The following is a 20,308-nucleotide window of genomic DNA, read 5'->3' on the forward strand; positions in this document are numbered from 1 at the left end:
TCAATGACCTCTTCGTGGGGTGGATCGCAGTGCTGAAGGATTTTGGCTTCAGTCAGTTTGGTGGAGTTCAAGCAAACGTCTCTGATGTCCAGGCAACTATGCCAGTCACCTAACAAAGGTTGGGTCTTGGTTGGTGAGCTGTGTGTTAGCCTGGTTCTTTCTAGGCGTGCAGAAGCAAGTGTCTCCAATCACTGGCAGGTAGACACGAGGCCTGGTTTACAGTCTCTGGCTGTCTTGGGGCTTCCTGTATATATGACAGCGTTTGCAGATTTTTAAGAGGAAACATCTTTTCCTTTGCTATATTTGATATTTTTGTCACGCTTTCACTGACTAAGACGTGTTTTCTAGCAGACACTGCAGTTTCTACTGGGTTGTTGTGTGAAGAGACTTCCCCTTCTGGCAGTGACAGGCTAGGGACCTGCTCCATGCCTCCTTTTGAGGGTTTTCTTTCTAATGGAACTTGCTGAACCTTGAGTGAGCATCGTTTTTTTGTAGTAACGTTTATATAATAGGAACATTTCTGCAAAAGGAAGTGGAATACTCACTGTGACCTCTGCTCTTGGGACAAATGACATGCAAAATGGTAGAGAGATGCTTTGTTCAGAGGGACAATAGACAAGCCCTTCCAGCCCCTCCTGGGCTCATGGGGTCAGGGTCCTGTGGATAGCTTCCTCCTGGGAACAGGAGTGTGTGATGAGGTATTTTGTGTTTTCTGGGTATGTCTATCCTCTGGGCCCAAGGAAATATTTGCTTAAAAACTTAACATTAAGTCAGGCAGAGGTGGTGCAGCACTCGGGAGGCAGAGGCAGAGGCAGGCAGATCTCTGTGAGTTCAAGGTCAGCCTGGTCTACAAGAGCTAGTTCCAGGACAGGTTCCAAAGCTACAGAGGAAACCCTGTCTCGGAAACATTGTTAGTGGGATTTCTCTTTAATTCCCTCATCTCAGCAGCCCCCATTCTAGGAAGCACAGAAGGAATACCAGCCCATGCTGGAGGCCCTTCTACTTTAGAATTTCAAAAGGTAGTGTGCTCCATGTCCTAGGGTTGAGGTTAGCCCCTTTGGTTGAGGGTAGACCCTTTGGTAGGTACGTTAGCATGTCACTTGCAGACAGCGCAGGGATCCACACATGGTAAGATAAGCCTCTTTGGCTCCTGACAGGTTTCACCAGAAAGTGAGCTGGCAGACAGGCATGGAAGGTTTTTGAGTGTTTGCAATGCTGGAATTATGGATAAGGTGTTACAGGTATATACAACCAAGTACTGTCAGCTCTCTTGGGGCTGGTTTGTGTAGCCTTGATATTATTGTCTCCTGATATAAGGGAGTCTGGGAAGAATTTACCAGCGGTTGGTTCTGCTTACTAACGAGTCTTAAAAGGTAGTCTATAACCTTAAGTGTGTGCTTGGGCAGTGATGCCTTAGCTGGGCTAGCAGAGCAAATGCTAAGTTGGATGTATGCTACAGGGCAGGGCAGTCCCCCTCCCCCGTCTATGCTCTATGCGCTACAATACAGTTCGCGAGCTTCAGGCAAGGGGCTGGAGGTTGAGGAAACACACACAGAGACAGGCAGACACATGGACCTCCAATCACTGGTACAACTGCCCTTCTTTAATAGCACCATGGAGGCTTAAATACCCTGCAGTCAATGGCCAACAGGTGAAAATCTCATCCTCTGATCCTCTAAGAAAGGCACAGCTTTTAGTAACTCCAATTAGAAGGTTCTAGACAGGGTAGAGCAGCTGAAGGCCAGGACTCCAATTGGTCCCAACACTACAGGGCCCTGCTCCCACCCACCTGTCGCTCCCAACTGTGCCTTTGTTCACCAACATCTGCACCTTGTCAGGGGCACAGGTAGAGGGACTTTCCTGTCCCTGGGTGTTCAGGCTCTGGTTTAAATCACACCTTTTCCCACAATGCCTGTTCCAGTGCCTGAGACCATACCGCCCTTTGTTTTGATTTGACCCTACTGAACCATAAGACATTTCTGTCATCCACAGGTACTAGAAGACTGTGATCGAGTTGTGTGCTCGATCTGGGTCCCTTATAGCTTCTTGTAAGGTAATAAGGGGAGCTTAGTAAAAACAGAAGCTTGGGGAAATGGTAATTGTTCCCTGTTCTAAGCCACATTTTGGGGTGAGCTTTGTCACGGTCCGGCCACGGCGGGTTTGTACGTTCCAGGATAGGGGCGTGTGGGTTAGAAATGTTAGGTAGGAGAAAGAGATAAGAAGGAAACACAGAGACATAGAATAGTACCGGGAGGGTAACTCAGTGGACACTGAATACTGAATTCACCTATGTTTAATTTTCATATGCGTTTATACCCCAGTAGAAAAAAGCAGGGAGGGGAAGAAGGCAAAGACTGCTTTAACAACACAAAGTACAACCAGAACAGTTATTGCTTCAATACTTGAGACATCAAGCCACTATTTCCTGAGTAAAACATTATGAAGTTTTGGGCAGGATATGCAGCAAATACACCCTAGACCAAGTATCCTGTAGGCAGCCTCTTCCGATGTCAAACCTCCTGTTTTAAAATGAAGGAGCAGGAATAGGCTTGAATTCTCTGACCTTTGGTCAGGGTGGAGCGGATCCACTTCTGGGGGCCTTCTTAATGTCCAAAGGGCTAAGTAACCGCACCCTAGGTCAGGGTGTGTGGCCACACCTATTGTCAACAACTTTGGCTGGACTTAGCTTCCAAGGTCCAAATGAGGAGCAGAAGGAGGAAGAACATGAGCAAGGAAGCCAGGATCACGAGGGGTGCGTCCATCCACTGAGACGGTGGGACTGATCTAATGGGAGCTCACCAAGGCCAGCTGGACTGGGAGTGATGGAGCATGTGATCAAAATGGACCCTCTGAATGTGGCTGGCAATGAAGGCTGACTGAGAAATCAAGGACAATGGCACTGGGTTTTTATTCTACTGCATGGACTGACTTTGTGGGAGCCTGGTTTGTTTGGATGCTCACCTTTAAAGACCTGGATGGAGGTGGGAAGACCTTGGACTTCCCACAGGGCAGGGAACCCTGACTGCTCTTAAGACTAGAGAGGGAGAGGGAGGTGGGGAGGAGGTGGAAATTTTTAATAAATAAATAAATTTTTAAAAAAGAAAAAAAAAACAACTTTGAAAGAGCAGAAAATCAGCTCAGATTCTCTGACCTCCAGCCAAGGCAGAACAGACTCACGTCTGTGGGTCTGCAAAGCTCTCCCAGCTGCAGAGTGTGTGCATGTAGCTTCCCAAAAAGACACCTATTTTATGTCATGCGACTGCTTGTCTGCCACGTGTCTGACCTTCATGTTGGCTCAAATGGCCATTTCTCCTTTTCTTCCCAGTTCGCCTCTTCCCGGTAGCTGCTGAGTTTTCTCACTTCCTAGCCCTAGGGACTTTTCTAACTCTCAGAAAAATTGATTGTCTTCAAGCCAAAAGGAAAAAAAAAGGAAAGGAAGGAAAGAAGAAAGAGGAAACCTCTTTTAGGATTAGATTGCTCTTGGGTAAAGGCTGAAGACCTGAGTTCAAATCCTTAGGTCCCAAATAAATGCCAACATTTAGTGCAGGTAGCTGTAATCCCAGCCCTCCTATGGGGAGATGAGAGATTTTCTGGAAGCTCCTGGTCTGGCTAGCGTGATACACAGCCAGAACAGCCAAGAGAGCTTCTCACACATGAGGAAAGGATGATACCCAAGGCTGTCCTGTTACCTCCATAAGTGCACAGACTCAGAAATCCACTTTTGCCTTGTCCTCCTGCCTCTCCTATACAGTTTAATGGAGAACTCGCTTTTCCTCCCAGGGTATCCTGCCCACCATGTGTTGGCTTATAGTGTGCATTCTATAACTAATTGTAAATAGACTGGTGAAGGGTCTCTTCTAAATTATTCCATATATTTATTTAGACATCATCAAGATAAGTCTGCTTATTTAACTCAAATGTTTTTTTAAAAAAGATTTGTTTATTTTATTTTATGTGTAAGGGTGTTTTACCTGCATGCATACACATGTGCACCACGTGTGTGCCTGGTGCCATGGATCTCCTGAAACTGAACTTACAGACAGTCGTGAGCTGAATGGAACCCGGCTCCTCTAGGGGAGCAACCAGTGATTTTAAGTACTAACCTCTCAAATTAATTTTTTTTAAATATTTATTTATTTATTATGTATACAATATTCTGTCTGTGTGTATGTCTGCAGGCCAGAAGAGGGCACCAGACCTAATTACAGATGGTTGTGAGCCACCATGTGGTTGCTGGGAATTGAACTCAGGACCTTTGGAAGAGCAGACAGTGCTCTTAACCACTGAGCCATCTCTCCAGCCCTCAAATTAATTTTAAATGAATAAATTGCTGGCATTTTACTGGGTTAACTCTAGAGTTCCTAGCCCTGAGGGTAGCAACTGGCAGTCTTGCATTAACTGCAAGACCAGGGAACCTTCCAAGGCTTCTAGAAATGTTTTCTCTTATTTTGGCTTGGGAGCCTAGCCTTTAACGGCTAAGCCGTCTCTCCAGCCCTAGAAGTGTTTTCTAAGAAGCAGTTGTAACTTACCAAGCTGTGACTGGGAGGGGAGTGGGGTTTCCAGGGTGGGGAGAAGGAGAAGTGGGGCTTCTGCATTTTGTTGTAAGTTTTTTTTTCCCCAAATCTGGTGCCCAACTGTTTCTTCCTCTATTTGTAAGCCATACGGCAACTGTCATAGGGTGTCCATTGCTGCGACAAAACACCATGGCCAAGAGCAAGTTGGGGAGGAACGGGCAGGCCTTCAATGCAGGAACTCAAGCAGGGCTGAAATCTGGAGGCAGGAACTGATACAGGTGCCACGGAGTTGGGGAGGGTGCCGTTTACTGGCTTACTTCCCGTGGCTTGCTCAACCTACTTTCAGGTAGAACTCGGGATGTAGGGTTAGGACAACCCACCATGGGCTGGGCCCCGCCCATTGATCACTAACTGAGAAAATACAGCTGGATCTCATGGAGACGTCTCCTCAACTGAGGCTCCTTCCTCTGCTGACTCTAGCGTCTGTCAAATTGACACCGAACACCAATCTTTCTGCCCCAATATTGTTTCAGTTTAGAGTAGGGAGACCTCTCTCCAAGTCATAAGAAATGTCATTTACAAAGTGATGCGTGGCAGGGTCCCTGATTGGGGAGACATCGCCTTTAAAAGTAATCATTATGCCTAAATACATGCAGCTTATATGCATCTTGACATTAACCCTGCTGGGTTCCGCGTTTAGGCGTTTGTACTGAGCCCGTTTCACAGAGGAATAAATGGAAGCTCTAATTCACTCAAAGTTGCACAGTTCCCACCCCTTGGAGCCTATAAATCAGACTGGGCTATGGGTTTGTCCTTGCTGGAGAAGGAAAGGAATGTGCGAGCCACTCCAACTGGTAGCCTTACCCACCTGGTCTTGCCATCTAATAGAGGAAATACGGTACTGGTGGAAAATCTCAGCTGGGTGACTTTCCCTTGCCAGGAGCGTGTTGGAGAGCGGTTCCGTTTTGTTCCAAGCCCCTTACAGATCTGGGGTTCTTCCTGGTGGTGTCTGTGGCGTTTGGGACCTTCGCTCTTCCCTCTTGTTTTGGGGGAGAATTTCCTGCTTTAGATCTTAGATGCTTGTCCTGCCGTTAGGCCCTGCGAGGAAGCTGAGACTCTGAAGAGCAGGTGGGGAGCCGGGACTTAAACTCAGATCTCGTGCGGTTTGTTCTTCGTTGCCTGCGCACTGCAGCGTGAGGGACGCTACGGCGGAACCTAAGGAGAATGAAGGCGCCGGAAGGCACAGAGCAGCCTCTGTCCTACCCGTGCACGTCAGTTTGGAAGGAAGCCCCCCTGAGCTCTTTGCCAAGGCTTTCATAAGGAAAGACTTCAGCAGTGAAGAGACTTGAAAATCAGCCGGTATACCACAAGTGAGCAGATTTTTGGAACCTGAGTTTCCCTGTTTACTTCTGCCCTCTAGAGGAGCGAATGTGTCATAGCAAGAGAAGGAGCCTTTTGGAATGAGATTGCCAGGGGACTTGCTAGCCCTGGGAGCGCTAACAAGCGACTTTGGGCCACCTTTCCTCAGTAGAACAATTAAAAACACAACTAATAGTGAAAAGCAGAAAAGGGGTGTTTATTCAAATTGGCTACATTTGAGCAAAGAGGTTCGGTGACCTCTAATCCTTTTTCAGGGTCCTGGCATGAAGTTTAGGTTTAAATAGAAGGTAGGTCAAGGTCTGGTCCCGTCCACCACTGTTGCCTCCGTTCCGGTCTCTCCTGCAAATCTATCTTAGATGCTTGCCCTGCCCTTAGCCCCTGTGAGGAGGCTGAGCCTCTAAGGAGAAAGTGGGGAGCTCGGACTTAAACTCAGATCTCGTGGGGTTGGTTCTGCTTTCCCCCTTCCCATGCTGCTGCCCGCTGACTTCAGCGTGATGGGACGCTACTGCTGAACCTAAGGAGAGTGAGCGTCGGCCTTTTCCATCTCCCAGACTGAGGTTCTGGAGTAATTCTAATTTCTTGGGGTCGGATATTTCAACAGTCTGACTTAGGGAGGGGCTATATATGTCTCTAGGATATTTTCATTTCTGCAAGGTGGCCACAGTTCTATTGTAGCTTCTCTTGTTTTGCTGTCCTGGACCCAGCCTGGGTATGATTCTGGGCTGTGAAACCTTGCTCACACCCCAGGGAGTGGGCTAGGGTGGGTCAGTGTGGCTCAATCGTCCTAGCGCCCAGATCTTACAAGGGGAAGACGGGTATCCAACAGGCTATCAGCAGCCTGTGGATCACAGCACCATTTCCTTAATAAAATGTTTGCTGATCGTGATTTAACAGTGTATGTACTTTATATCCCTTCAGTGTTAGAGAACAGAATTCATTTTTAAGAGAGGCTAAAAGAATACCGAATATAACTGCAGCCTTAAATAAAGATGATTATCACTTCTTACTAATAGGAGAGGGCAGAAGACTTACTTGGTCCATTATTTATTTAATGATGTGTATAAATCACTCTACAATGAAGTGGCTTGAGCAAACTATTCATTTGCTTATCTCTCCCAGGTTCCGTGGGTTAGGACTTTAGGAACTGCTTAGGGAGGCTGTTCTGTCTTAGGGTCTTTGATGAGGTACCCAGAGTCAGCTGGGGCCAATTGAAGGCGTGATGGAGCTCGGAGGAGCCGTTTGTAGGCCACTCGTTGGCTGGCTGGAGGAAAGCCGAGGCTGGAGGCTGGGGAGAGGCTTCAGTCGTTCTGTAGGTTTTCCAGGACCCCGCCTTTGTGTTACGGTACGGGTTTTCCCAGAATCAGTCACGTGAAGGCAAGACAGGGGCAGGAGGAAGCTGTGTCTTTTAAAAAGTCCATTGCTGGGGCTCAAATGCAAGGCTTCGCACATGCTAAGCAGGCTTTCTCAACCAGCTGCGCCCCTGGTTCCCAGGTTCGATTGCATTAGATGGGTTCCGTCCGGGTCCCGTCGAATCTGCCGGTAGCTGTGGGCGGAGAAGGCGGTGTAGCGGGGAGTGCTTCTTTGTGAAAAGTCTGGGATACGAACGTCACATGTTTCCCTTACTTCGGAATTGGGAGGCCTCAGGGCGTCGTTACACACAAACAGAGACGCGGCGGAGACCAGATAATGCTAGGAGCCTCTTTGGCTCATCTCATTTAGGTGTCGTTTTCTGTTTTCCCCAGAATATCTTCGCAGGACCTTCACGTCCCTGGGCTATCGCGTCCATCCTTTCTTGTTTCCCAGCGCGGATGAGATCATTAAGATTCTTCACCGGTTTGCCCGTCTGCCCCAACACAGAGACTACGACAGCTTCGCGTGTGTTCTAGTGAGCCGGGGAGGCTCCCAAAGCATGATGGGTGTGGATCAGGCTCCTTCGGGGTTCTCCTTGGATTACGTCAAGAGCATATTCATGGGGGACGCGTGCTCTACTCTCAGAGGGAAGCCAAAGCTCTTCTTTATTCAGAGCTATGAGGTGTTCAGTAGCCAGCTGGAAGACAGCAGCCTGGAGGTAGATGGGCCGGCGATAAGAAGCTTGGACTCTAAGACCCTGCATCCTCCTGGCCCCTGCATGGTTCACCGCGAAGCTGACATCTTCTGGAGCCTGTGCACGGCGGATGTGTCCCAGCTGGAGCAGCCCACCAGCTCATCCTCCGTGTACCTGCAGAACCTCTCCCGGCAGCTGGAACAAGAAAGGTAAGCGCCGCGGTCCGTGACCTCCACCTGGGTCCTCGACCATGTGTCTGTTGCCCTGCTACCAAAATGGAGATGACCATTGTGCTTTGTCTGACGGCCTCCCACGGGAAAGAGACTTTCCCTTCCCCGCTAGGGTTGCTTTGGGATATGATAGAGATTCAACAAGGGTTATCATCTCTTTGCAGTATGCTGCTCATTTGAACGTATTTCTTATACTCTGCTAACATGAATTAAGCGTTACCCTAGGTGTGTAATATAGAGAAAGCACAGTGTGTGTACTGTAGGATTCAGGGTTGGTCTCCTTGACTAGATACTTCCACTGAGGGTCTTGGCTTCCACAGATAAAGGCACAACTGTAGACAGTTTTTTTTAAATCTATTTATTTATTATATATACAGTATTGTCAGTATTCTGTCTACATGTACACCTGCAGGCCAGAAGAGGGCAGCAGATCTCATTACAGATGGTTGTGAACCACCATATTGTTGCTGGGAATTGAACTCAGGACATTTGGAAGGGCAGGCAGTGCTCTTAACCACTGAGCCATCTCTCTAGCTTGACTATAGACATTTTTGATGTTTATTAGGAGGAGTTATTTCCTTAAAGGATCCATTACTGTCCTGGCTTCTAATTAATTGAATGAAGCCACAACATCTTTCAAGAAAAAGATGAATTGACCTTTTCTATTGGCCCCTTAATTACTAAGAGCTACTACTCAAAGGCTTGTATTCTGAGGCCCTCAGGCATCTGTCTAGCTTTCTCTCCTTAGTCTCCTTCCTGGTGTGCTGGGAATGGTGCAGCCTTCCAAAGGAGATGCTTCAGGGGTTGGGGGACCAGCACTGGCCTTTGACACTCTTCCTGTCTTTGCATACGTGATCCAGGTGGCTTATCACCTAGCTGGTGTGTTCTCAGTAAAATCCAGCTGTCTCCGTGGAAGGAGACTCTGCCGACCGGGCTAGAGTGCCGCCAACTCGTTGGGATTGTTTGCTAAACACCTTACGGAATACTTAAGAAAGGGTGGGTTTCCAAGAAGGCTCACACTTGCTGGCTCATCTCGCCCCGTTGGCGTTGGCGTGGCATGAAAATTCGCTGTTCTCTTTCCCTCCAGGAAGCGCCCACTCGTGGATCTCCATGTAGAGCTCATGGACAAAGTTTATGCCTGGAACAGCAGAGTTTCTTCTAAGGAGAAATACTACCTGAGCCTGCAGCACACCTTGCGAAAGAAGCTCATCTTATCTACGTGAAAACCAGAAGCCCTCCAGGTTCTTAGAGCATAGGCCAGGGTGGCTTGGAGCAGGCAAACCTCCTGATTGCTGGGGCACAGGGGTTGAAGGTCATACCTGCTCTGGTTCTGGAGCAAGCCCTGCTTCCTGATTCTCTTGTGAACAGGCATCAGCTATAGCCCCAGCTGCCATGAACCACCCCACTCCAGCCGCCATGCGTCCCCGCTGGGATGGCAAAGTGAGCCTCCCCCCCACTTAAGTTCCTGTGCCAGGTGTTTTGGCACAGTGTGAAGAATGGTAAGATATAATCCCATTGCTTCTTGGGTTTATCTACCAAGATGTACTACGTTATTCTAAGAGTTATAGTCTGTGGTTCAAGATTTGAACTGTGACTTAAGGAGGAGATTTGCCTGGGTTCATCATCTATTTGGGAAAATTGGTTCTGTGTCTTATTAAAGGGTTATTAGATTAAATAGGGTTATTAAATTATTAGCTTACTAAGTTATTAGAAGTACCCATTGCCTCAAGAACCTCTGACATTATTGCTCTTGAATTTGCATATTTGATTTGAATTTTGGTGAGCTAGCTTCCCATATACGTAGGTTTTTTGTTTTGTTTTGTTTTTTTTTGAGACAGGGTTTCTCTGTAGCTTTGGAGCCTGTCCTGGAAGTAGCTCTTGTAGACCAGGCTGGCCTTGAACTCACAGAGATCCGCTGGCCTTTGCCTCCCAAGTGCTGGGATTAAAGGTATGAGTCACCACCGCCGGGCTTTTTTTCAAACACAAATTTTATTATGCATATTTAAAAATTTATAATATGATGTTTTGGAGCACATAGAGACTGAAAAAGGTCAACCACAGTGAAACAAATTAGCTAACCTATAGTTTCATATAGTTTTTTTGTGACAGGAGAGGACTATGTCTATTTACTTTTTAAATACTATTGAGACAAGTTTGGAATTGTAGCAAAAGTCCTGTTGTACCAGTAATAGGGTGGGTGAGGCCAGAGGATCACAAGTGCCAATCTCAGGCTTACTATGTAGTAGCCATGTGATGAGATTTGTGTGTGTGTGGGGGGGGGATAGCCACCTCCCCCACCCCCAGCATCTTCCAAAATCTCAGACAGGGTGTAGGGATATGTAGATCATTGTGTTGCCAGAGAAGCACCGGGGAAGCCAGGAGAGTTTAAACATGCAGGGTTTGCCTGTCTGTCAAATGTTGACAGAGGTTTCTGTCCCACCCGGTCCTACAGTTGTTCAGTCCCAGAGAAATACACAGAGGCCTATGTTAATTATACACTGATTGGCCCAGTATCTCAGACTCTTCTTATTAACTAGTTCTTATAACATATTAGCCCATAATTTGTGTCTGTGTTTGCCACGTGGCTCGGTACCTTTTTAGATGAGGCAGTCACATCTTGCTTGGCCGCCCTGCCTATACTTCCTGCCTGGCTACTGACCAATCAGCATTTATTAAAATATGATTGACAGGGGGTACAGACCATGGTCCCACAGCGGTCAAAGTCAGAGGATATGCATCCCATTTTCCTCCCAGAAGACTGGGAAAGTGGTGGCTAATAGCCTGGTGACCTCTGCACTGTCTGTATATCCGGGCCACACTGTCTCCCCGAGACCTAGATGTTTATCTCAGCCAATCTAGAGCTCTCTCCTCCCCAGATCCAGATGTTTATCTCAGTCAATTTAGAGCTCTCTCCTCCCCAGACCCAGATGTTTATCTCAATCTAGAGCTCTCTCCTCCCCAGACCCAGATGTTTATCTTAGTCAATCTAGAGCTCTCTCCTCCCCAGAGTCAGATGTTTATCTCAATCTAGAGCTCTCTCCTTCCCTAGATCCAGATGTTTTTCTCAGTCAATCTAGAACTCTGTCCTCCCCAGACCCTTATCAGGAGCATTGTTTACTGTGAATCTGCTTCCTCAGTTAATCGAGAGAACCTGTCTTTATGGAAGATGCTACTTGTGCCTTACAAGAATTTTGATGTAGTCATGTCTTACATTTTTGTTGTACACATGGGACTGAGTTAATTGTCACCAGGAAACTTTTCTCCAAATAGTGCTGTGCTTGGAAAGGACTAAAACAAACTACTTGGTGTTGAACTCTCGAAGTTTGAGCCAACACTGACTACCAAGCCATACTGAACTGGACTTCCGGCCTCATGTGGATTGACACCCTGTTGATCATGGTGTTTGCAGAGACTCCCCACAAAGAGGAAGTGGACACAAAGCCCCACCCCAATCAAGAAGCCATGTGCAATAGATGCCTGAGAATAAACAGAGAGTCAGTCTCTCCAATGGACCACACTCCAGGGCAGTCCCCATGCCCGGGAGTAGCTGGCCAACACAGAATAGATTCCATGTTGTGTATGTGAGCGTTTTTTAAAAATCTTTTTACTGGTTTTTTTTCCTCCCTTTCTTTTCTTTTCTTTCTTCTTCTTTTTTCTTGAGAGAGAAAGAGAGAACATGAAGTTGCATTGGGTAGGGAGGTGGGAGGACTTGGGAAGATTAGGGAAGGAGAAATAAGGCTTCATAGGATTGTTGCAGGGATGAAGTGTGAGGTTCTTTACAACCGCTTTTGAACTATGCTCTTTTAACATGGACTGTGTCCCTCGGCCGCCCTGTGAAGGGGCTGTTTCGGAAGGACCGAATCAAGATTTGAAATGTTGGTGGGGTTTGGCAGGTTGAGATAGAGAAGAGGAAATAAACCAAGAGAAGGAACAGCTGAGAAAGATGCCCAGTACGATTAGAAACCTTGGGTATAAGCTAGGAGCTAGGAGGTGGATGTGGTCCAGATGTGAAAAACTTAGCTAAGTGTCACGGAAGATACAATAACAGAAATATTTTAGACATGCTAAAAGATGACACAGAAGTCAATGAATAAGCTTAAGCCAAATGTCCTAAGTATGCACATGAGTGCTCTTATATAGCTTTTTAAGGCTCTGGTCCTAAGTGTAAAAGTGTAAGTAAATATGGTTCAGAGCCACAGTTAGCCAAGCTTGCAGGTCAGTATAGTGATGCTAGGCTACCAGTAGAAAGGATCTTTATGTATTTTTTTAAAAAATATTAAGATTATATGTATAACTAAGAATATGTATTAATTGCCAGGCATTTAAGCACCTGGTCCCAGTTTGCTGTGCTGGTTAGACAATGTAACCTTACTAGAGGGAGTGCGTCACGTCATGGCGGACATGCTTTAAGGTTTCAGAGTCTCAAGCCATTCCTAGTTTGCCCTCTCTGCTTTGATACAAGTGTTCATCTTCCCGATTTCCCTCCTATGCCTTTGCTACACTAACTTTGGACTCTAACTGTCTGGAACCTTGAGCATAAGCTTTTTCCTTTATAAGTCATCGTGGCCATGGTGTTTTTAACCACAGCAATTAAGAAGGAACAAATACAGTAGGATATTGTCCTCACTATTATTTCTTCCCACTTTGTGGACCAAGGTGGCAGAGCACAGTATGGGCAGCAGGTGGCAGAGTACAGTCCTGTCAGCAGCTGCCTAGAGTCACCCCACACCAGAGTTGCTGTAAACAGAGTCATGCTGTGACCCGTGAGACATGGGCTTTCCACAGAGTGTTGTAACCCGAGCAGTGTCAGCAAATGCTCATTGCTAATATTACATGAACGAGGCATCTAAAACATGACATAGCTTGTCTAGTATGTTCACAGTGACTGTTTTGGGGGTAAAACCAGGAACACTTCTCCTAGGTCAGAAAGAAACATATCCTAAAGTGGAATAGGGATGGCAGGGCTGTGGCCGAGGATGTCTCTCGTTTCTGTTCTTAAAATTTTCATCAATACCTGTCTGTGGTGGTTTGAAAGAAAACAGCCCCCGAAAGGAGTGGCTGGCACTCTTAGGGGGTATGGGCTTGATGGAGCAGATGTGCCCTTGGTGGAGGAAGCGAGTCATTGTGGGGTGGGATTTGAGGTCTCGTTTGTTCAAGATTCCCTCAGCGCCGCTCAGTCTACTTCCTGTTGCCTCCTAACCAAGATGCAGCCAGCACCATGTCTGCCTGCACACTGCCACGCTCCTCACTGTGATGATAAATGGACTGAACCTCTGAACTGCAAGCCACCCCAATGAAAAGTTTTCCTTTGGAAGACTTGCTGTGGTCACGATGTCTCTTCACGGCAATAGAAACCCTAAGACAGACGTTGGTACCAGGGACTGGGATGTTACTGTGATGGGCCTGATCATGCTTTTGTTTGGAGGAATGTGGACTTTGGTACTTTGGGTTACGAAAGTAGCTGGATGCTTTAAGTACTGCTTATATGATGCTTATATGATGGGCCATACCAGTAGGAGTGGGGAGGCCGATGGTGCTGATAATGACCTGAACCGTCTGGGGTTTGACACAAGATGTCTCAAAGGAGAATTTTTATTATTATTATTATTATTTTACACATACCAATCCCAGTTCCCCCTCCCTCCCCTCTTCCCGCTCTTCCCACTTCCCCCATACCCCACCCACTCTCTGCTCCTCAGCGATGGTAAGCCCCCCCCTTGGGTAGTCAATGAATTCTGTCACATTGCCACACGGAGGCAGGACCGAGGCCCTCCTCCAGAGGAGAAGAATTTTAGTACGTTGCCTAGAAATTGTTCTTGTGATTGGTGATTGGTGGAGAATGTTGTTGCTTTTTGTCCTTGTCTGAAGAGTCTGTCTGAGGCGAAAGGGAAAAACAGGAAATGTGGGTCAAGATTATTTTTTCCTATGTTATTTTCTAGAAATGGTAGTATGCGTGTATTTTGTGAGCTTGCAATAAATTTTGAATTGATTTTGTAAAAGGTGTAAAGCTAGTATTGCCAATTGTTTTCATGCTGACCGAAAAAGCATTTTCCAGTAGAATTGCTTTGGTCCCTTTCAAAGGTCAGTTCATGATAATTACAGGGTCTATTTGGGGACTCAGTTGTGTTCTATTGATTCACTGATGTGAATCATCAGTATGTGATGTGGATATTTCAGTATCGTACTGCCTTGATTGCTGTAGCTTTATATTAAATCTTGATGTACTCCTTCCTAGGGGGTGGTGAGTTTGACTGAAAAATGTTTGTTGTTTGGTTTTGTGGGGGTTCTTTTTTCTTTTACAAGGTCTTACCATATGTGGCAAGATCTGGAATTTATAATATTCTGCCTTTGCCGCCTGGGTGCTGGGATTCCAGGCAATAATAATCCTGTCTCACCCTAAGATTTCTCTATTATTACATTAAAAAACTTCTTATTTTTTTAAAAAAAGTCTGTTGTCTTTAATATTTATCAACACAGCACATGTATGTCATAATGTCTGTATATCTCCCTTTCATTTATAAGGCCATATCTTCATGTTTTTATATGATATCAAAGCCATCCACATTTTTTTTTCACTATTTCATCAAAGGGATAAACAAAACAAAACAAAACAAAACAAAACCTCTATTGGGTTGCCTTGCCCAGCCTGAATACAAGGGGAGGCACTTAGTCCTACTGGAACTTGATATGCCTTGCTTGGTTGATGCCCATGGGGAGGCCTGCCCCTTTCTGAATAGAAGCAGAGGAGTAGTGGATTGAGAGGTGGGTGGAGAGGAGGTTTGGGGCGGAGGGAGGATGGGAAGAGAGGAGGGCAGGGAAATTGTGGTTGGGCTGTCACATGGCCAGAATCTAGTCGACAGGACTGGGAGTCCTTTTGGATATTTGAACTGTTGGAAAGGACTGTCTGTGTATAAGGCCCACATTTGTCTCCACGAACCTTGTGTGTGGGCATGTTTTACAGAGCAGTTCTTGTTTGGATTTTCCTTTTCTCTTTTATTTTTTTCCCATTTTGTTCTGACTCTGCTGCCCCCACCTCCTGTGTGCCAGATGACAGCTTGCACCACCTGGCTGGGTTAAGAGAGGCAAGCATTCTACTGCACAAGCTCGTCCTTAAGTCTTGATCTTTCTTTTCTAAAATTTATTTTTATTAGCGTCTATTTGCTGTGCCAAGTGTATACACACACACTTACACACATATATACACACACATATATACACACACATACATATATGTGCATACCTATATGTGCGTACATACACATACATATATGTACATATCTATATATGTGTACATACACGCATACATATATGTGTATCTATCTACACGCGCACACACATATCTATCCATGTGTATATATACACACATATGTATATCTATATATAGATATATACACACATACATATACACACATATATACACATATACACACATACATATATGCACATATCTATATGTGTGTACATACACATACATATATGTGTATCTATCTACACGCGCACACACATATCTATCCATGTGTATATATACACACACATGTATATCTATATATAGATATATACACACATACATATATATATAAACATATACATGTATACAACACATACATATATGTCTCCATCCCCCCAGGTACCCACTCAGATATTCCTCCTGCTCTCTGGCCAGATCTTTAGTCATTCCCTTTCCTGCCCTCTCCTGAATCCCACATATGGTTTATTTTGGTTAACATGATGATTTCCAGTTCCATCCATTTCACTGCAGACGACAGAGTTTGGTTCTTTATGTCTAAAATAAACCACCCGCATGGAATGTTTTCTTTACTCATTGATTTACTGGTGGGACCTCAGCCGATTCCCTGGCTTGGGTATTGTGAATATGCCCAGCTAAGCAAGGGTATGAAGAGATTTCTATTTATTTATTTATTTAGAGACAGGGTTTCTCTGTGTAGCCCTGGCTATCCGGGAACTCGCTCTGTAGACCAGACCGACCTTGACCTCACAGAGATCTACCCGCCTCCGGAGTACTGGGATTAAAGGAGTGTGCCACCATTGCCTGGCAATGAGAGATTTCTGTAGTAAGCCCGGTTTTATTATTTTGGATATGTCTTCTGAAGTGGTACGAACAAATCATATAGTAATTTTCTTTTTTTTTTCTTTTTGCTTTTTCAAGAGAGGGTTTCTCTGTGTAACCCTGGGTGTCCTAGAACATACTTTGTAGACCAGGCTGGCCTCTAACTCAGAGATCTGCCTGCCTCTACCTCCCAAGTACTGGGATAAAAGGTGTGCGCCACCAACATGTAGCAATTTTATTTTCAATCTTCGGCATGTTTTGCCTATGGTTGTATCATCTCCATGTATGTCAGTGCACTCCATGCATGCTTGCTGCCTTTGGTGTCAGATTCCCAGGTGGTTGTGAGCCACCACGTGGGTGCTGGAGATTGAAGCTGGGTCCTCTGGAGGAGCAGCCAGTGCTCTTCACCTCTCTCCTGTTGCTAGTTTCATTTTTTTTTTTTTTGAGGCGGGGGTCACTCCATATGGATTTCCATTGCCATTAATCTTGTTTAAAGACTTTTGTTTTCCTGTGATAGCTATCATGACTAAGATGAGAGAGACTCTCCGTAGCTTTGATTGATTGACACTTTCTTGGTGGCTAAAGATGTTTTCCTGGATTCATTGATCATTTTTGTCCATCTTCAGTTGAAAAGTGCCTACGGACTGATCCGATGATTTGTTCTTATTGTTTAAGTTTTGAGTTCACTTTATATTTTGGCTATTAGTTCCCTCTTGGATGAGTAACCTCTCACAGGTTTACCCCCCGCCCAGTAAGTGGTTTGTCCAGTCGGCTATTCCATCTGTTATGCAGAAGACTTTCAATTTGATAAAATAATATTGAAGAAGTCTTGCTAGTATTTTCCAATACCAAAGTTGTACTCGAGAAGCCTTTTGCCTACGCTTGCCTCTTAAGGCTCCCCCCTGTATTTTCCTTTAATAGCTTAACATTTCAGGTCTCGCATTACTATTTTTATGTATTTATTTGTTTATTTATTTATTTATTTATTATTGAGACAGGGTTTCTCTGTGCAGCTTTGGAACCTGTTCTGCCTGTTGTTCTGCCGAGCAACACTTACGGGAACAAGGCTGTCCTTGAACTCAGAGATCCGCCTGCTCCTGCCTCACGAGTGCGTGCGGGGGATTAAAGGCAAATTTGTTCTTATATTGTTCTGTAGTAGCAAGTACAGTGAGGGTTTTTTTTTTCATACCCCAACATTCCTCTTCTCAGGATGGCTTTATTTGCCAGGCCTGGTGATGCACACCTTTAGTACACTCCTGAGTGTTTACTCAAGAGGCAGAGGCTGGCAGATCTCTGAGTTCAAGGGCAGCCTGGTCTATAGGTGAGTTCAGGACAGCCAGGACTGTACACAGTGAAACCCTGTCTCAAAACAAAACAAAACAAACAAACAAACAAAAGAGTAGCTCATATGCTCTTTGATGGGGGGTGAGAGCCAAACCTATCTGTGGGTATAAGTGTATGTATTTGGAATGTATTTAGGAATTATGATGTTCGAATAAAGTGGCTATAGTATGTTCTCTAAGTTCCATGATGTCACTAGCTCCCGGAAGCTGGTTAAGTTTGCAGTACCAGGAAGGATACTGGCAGTCCGTTGAGTGGGACATAAGTCTGTTTAGAGAGCTGTTGGTTACCACCCGGAAATGAATGTCACTATCGCACCTTTAGAAGTATCTTCCAGAGGTAGCCGGTTATTGTTGTGATTTATGCAGCAGACATAGACCATCACAGAAAAACACAGCTGGTCAGAACACAGAGAATAGCTGGGGTGCCCAGCTCCAATGGGTACAGCTACAACCTAACTCCTGCACCTAAGGCTTGGGGAACGTCACTGAAAAGAAAGCAGACAGATTATAAAAGTTGCAGGGCTTGAAAGTCTGCTATGGGAGTGTGTTCCCTAGAAATGACAAGGGATACTGTAAAAATATGGATGCCTAAACAAGGCCCCCAAACGACAGCATCATTCGATAGGGTGGAAGGGGGAAATCTCACGGGGCCCCAACCCTAGACAAGGAACTACAAACAGCCCGATGCCAAGCCCTGAAATTACGTACATACAAGTAACACTAAGAAGACTCAATGGATTGTGGTTATATATTTATGTGTTTGTATGTATGTAGCAATAATGATCAAAGAAAGAGAGACCATGAATTTGAGAGGGAGGAAGTGGGGGATCAAAGGCAAAGGAAGAAATGATGTAACTATATTTTAATTTAATATATATATATATATATAAAGGTAAAAGCTCATATCTGCAAATGGGGATACTTTATCCTTTTTTCTATCAAAATTTGTTTTACTTCTTTTTTCTTGTCTTTTTTTATAGACCAGACCCCATAAGTTGGCCATTTAAAAAAATATTTATTTATTTATTATGTATATAGTATTCTGGCATGTATGTCTACACACCAGAAAAGGGCACCAAATCCCATTATAGATGGTTGTGAGCCCCCGTGTGGGTGCTGGAAGTTGAGCTCAGGACCCCCAGGAAGAGCAGCCAGTGCTCTTAACCTCGGAGCCATCTTTCCAGCCCTACTATTTTCACGTTTTACCGATTAGTTAAGATTAAGAGGAATGTTTGGGGTATTAATGAGGATGGACAGAAAGGACACCCTTTCTTCACTCTTGTACTTAGAAGACATGTGTTCACCCCGCCCCCACCCCCACCCCCATTCAGGATGATGTTGACTATCAGTTTGTTGCACGTAGCTTTTACTCCGTTTAGGCTTTGTTGCAGCAATAGAAACTCTTAAGTGAAATAGTAAAGGCAAAAGAGCCCTCTGAAAAACGCCGGGGGCAGCCAGTGTGGTGAACCGCTGGACAGAGCTCAGAGAGGAACTCTGAGGTACTCAAGGAAGAAACCGGATGGGAAGACTTGGGCGGAGCACAACAATGCTGGACACAGAACTGGTCGAACCTGCAGCTTGATCGTGAGAGAGTAGCTGACTTAAGTGCGTGGCCACCAAAGGGCGGCTGGGGATCAGGAGCCGGCCCCCACAGAGAGCAGTAGGGTTGCCCTCACGGTTCTGACTGCCTCACCACAGGAGTAGGGAAGGGATATTGTCTTTGGCCAGTCTTTCCCCCCCCCCCCCCCCCCCCCCCCCCCCCCCGGCCTTTTGGCGCCCTCTACAGATAAAGTTTAAGTTTGTGCGGGATTACTAGGGAGGTCCTCTAGGAGACTGCCTGGGTCCTAGAATAGTTAAGAATGGGGCCCAAGAAGAATCGTAAACTTACTGAAAAAGATCACGCATATTTGAAGCATGGATTTTGTAAGTGGCAACGCTGTGTTACAATGTGAAAAGCTTAGGCGAGCCTGTTGGCTACAGTGTCACAAAACAAGATCAAAGAAAAGAGAATTTGCAGTGAAGAAGCAGTATATTGAAACTAGATGGCGAACCAGCCTTGATTTTGTAGACGAAAGTAATTCTCTCTCTCTCTCTCTCTCTCTCTCTCTCTCTCTCTCTCTCTCTCTCCATTTGTCTACACTTGTGTTACCCTGAATATTAGCCATATTAGTTAGTATTCCAATGTGTGAATTCCATTGATTTTTTTCCCCCGAGTAATCTCAAGGGCAGAAATTATCAATATGAGTGGTACTTTTCAAACAATAAAATACTAAATGACAAAGCACCGAGTCAGTCAACAAGAAATAAGTGTGACTGAGTGTCCCAGGAGGTTGGGGTAAAGGAGGGCGTTCCCCACTGGAGTTGTCAGTGGCTTGGGTGAAGATTTGCCCTGAGCTGTTGACTCCTAGTTCACCTTGTGTCTGGACTGGCGAGAAGCCTGGCTATAAGCCAAGCTTCCTGCTTCCCTTTCTCCACCCAGCATGGGGGAAGAAGCTAGCTCCCAGCTGCTAGTGAGGAGGGAATTAGTGTCCCCAGGGCACCTACTTTGAGTGAAACACTAAGTCTCATATACCATCTTACCTCCTGGGCTAAGTAGTCATTTTCACAGGCAGAGACTGGGTCTCAGTGAAGGCAAGGAAGGTGTCTGGGTTTGTAGTGAGAGGCAGAGCCAGGATTTGAATTCAGAACTGTCTGGTACTAAAGGTCAAGCTCATTCAACAGTGACAAGG

The 20,308-nt window shown here is 45.6% G+C and overlaps 1 protein-coding gene across 5 annotated transcripts in view; it reads left to right on the forward strand.

Moving 5' to 3' along the window:
* Positions 1-20,308, forward strand: part of Cflar (CASP8 and FADD like apoptosis regulator) — a 62,676-nt gene that overhangs the window by 35,718 nt on the left and 6,650 nt on the right. For 2 of the 5 annotated variants that reach the window (XR_015736859.1, XR_015736860.1), the window contains exons 9-10: positions 7,637-8,147; positions 9,256-9,667. Coding sequence is in view for 3 of the 5 variants with exons in the window: in XM_087902411.1 (XP_087758537.1) it covers positions 7,637-8,147; positions 9,256-9,391 (647 nt within the window). In the remaining 2 variants the exon portion in view is untranslated. Of the gene's footprint in view, positions 1-7,636; positions 8,148-9,255; positions 14,616-20,308 lie in introns of those variants that run through there. The other 3 variants (XM_087902409.1, XM_087902410.1, XM_087902411.1) reach the window with 2 other exon arrangements.

This window comes from Myodes glareolus, chromosome 27, assembly GCF_982192425.1.
Source record: "Myodes glareolus chromosome 27, mMyoGla1.1, whole genome shotgun sequence".
Classification (NCBI taxonomy): domain Eukaryota; kingdom Metazoa; phylum Chordata; class Mammalia; order Rodentia; family Cricetidae; genus Myodes; species Myodes glareolus.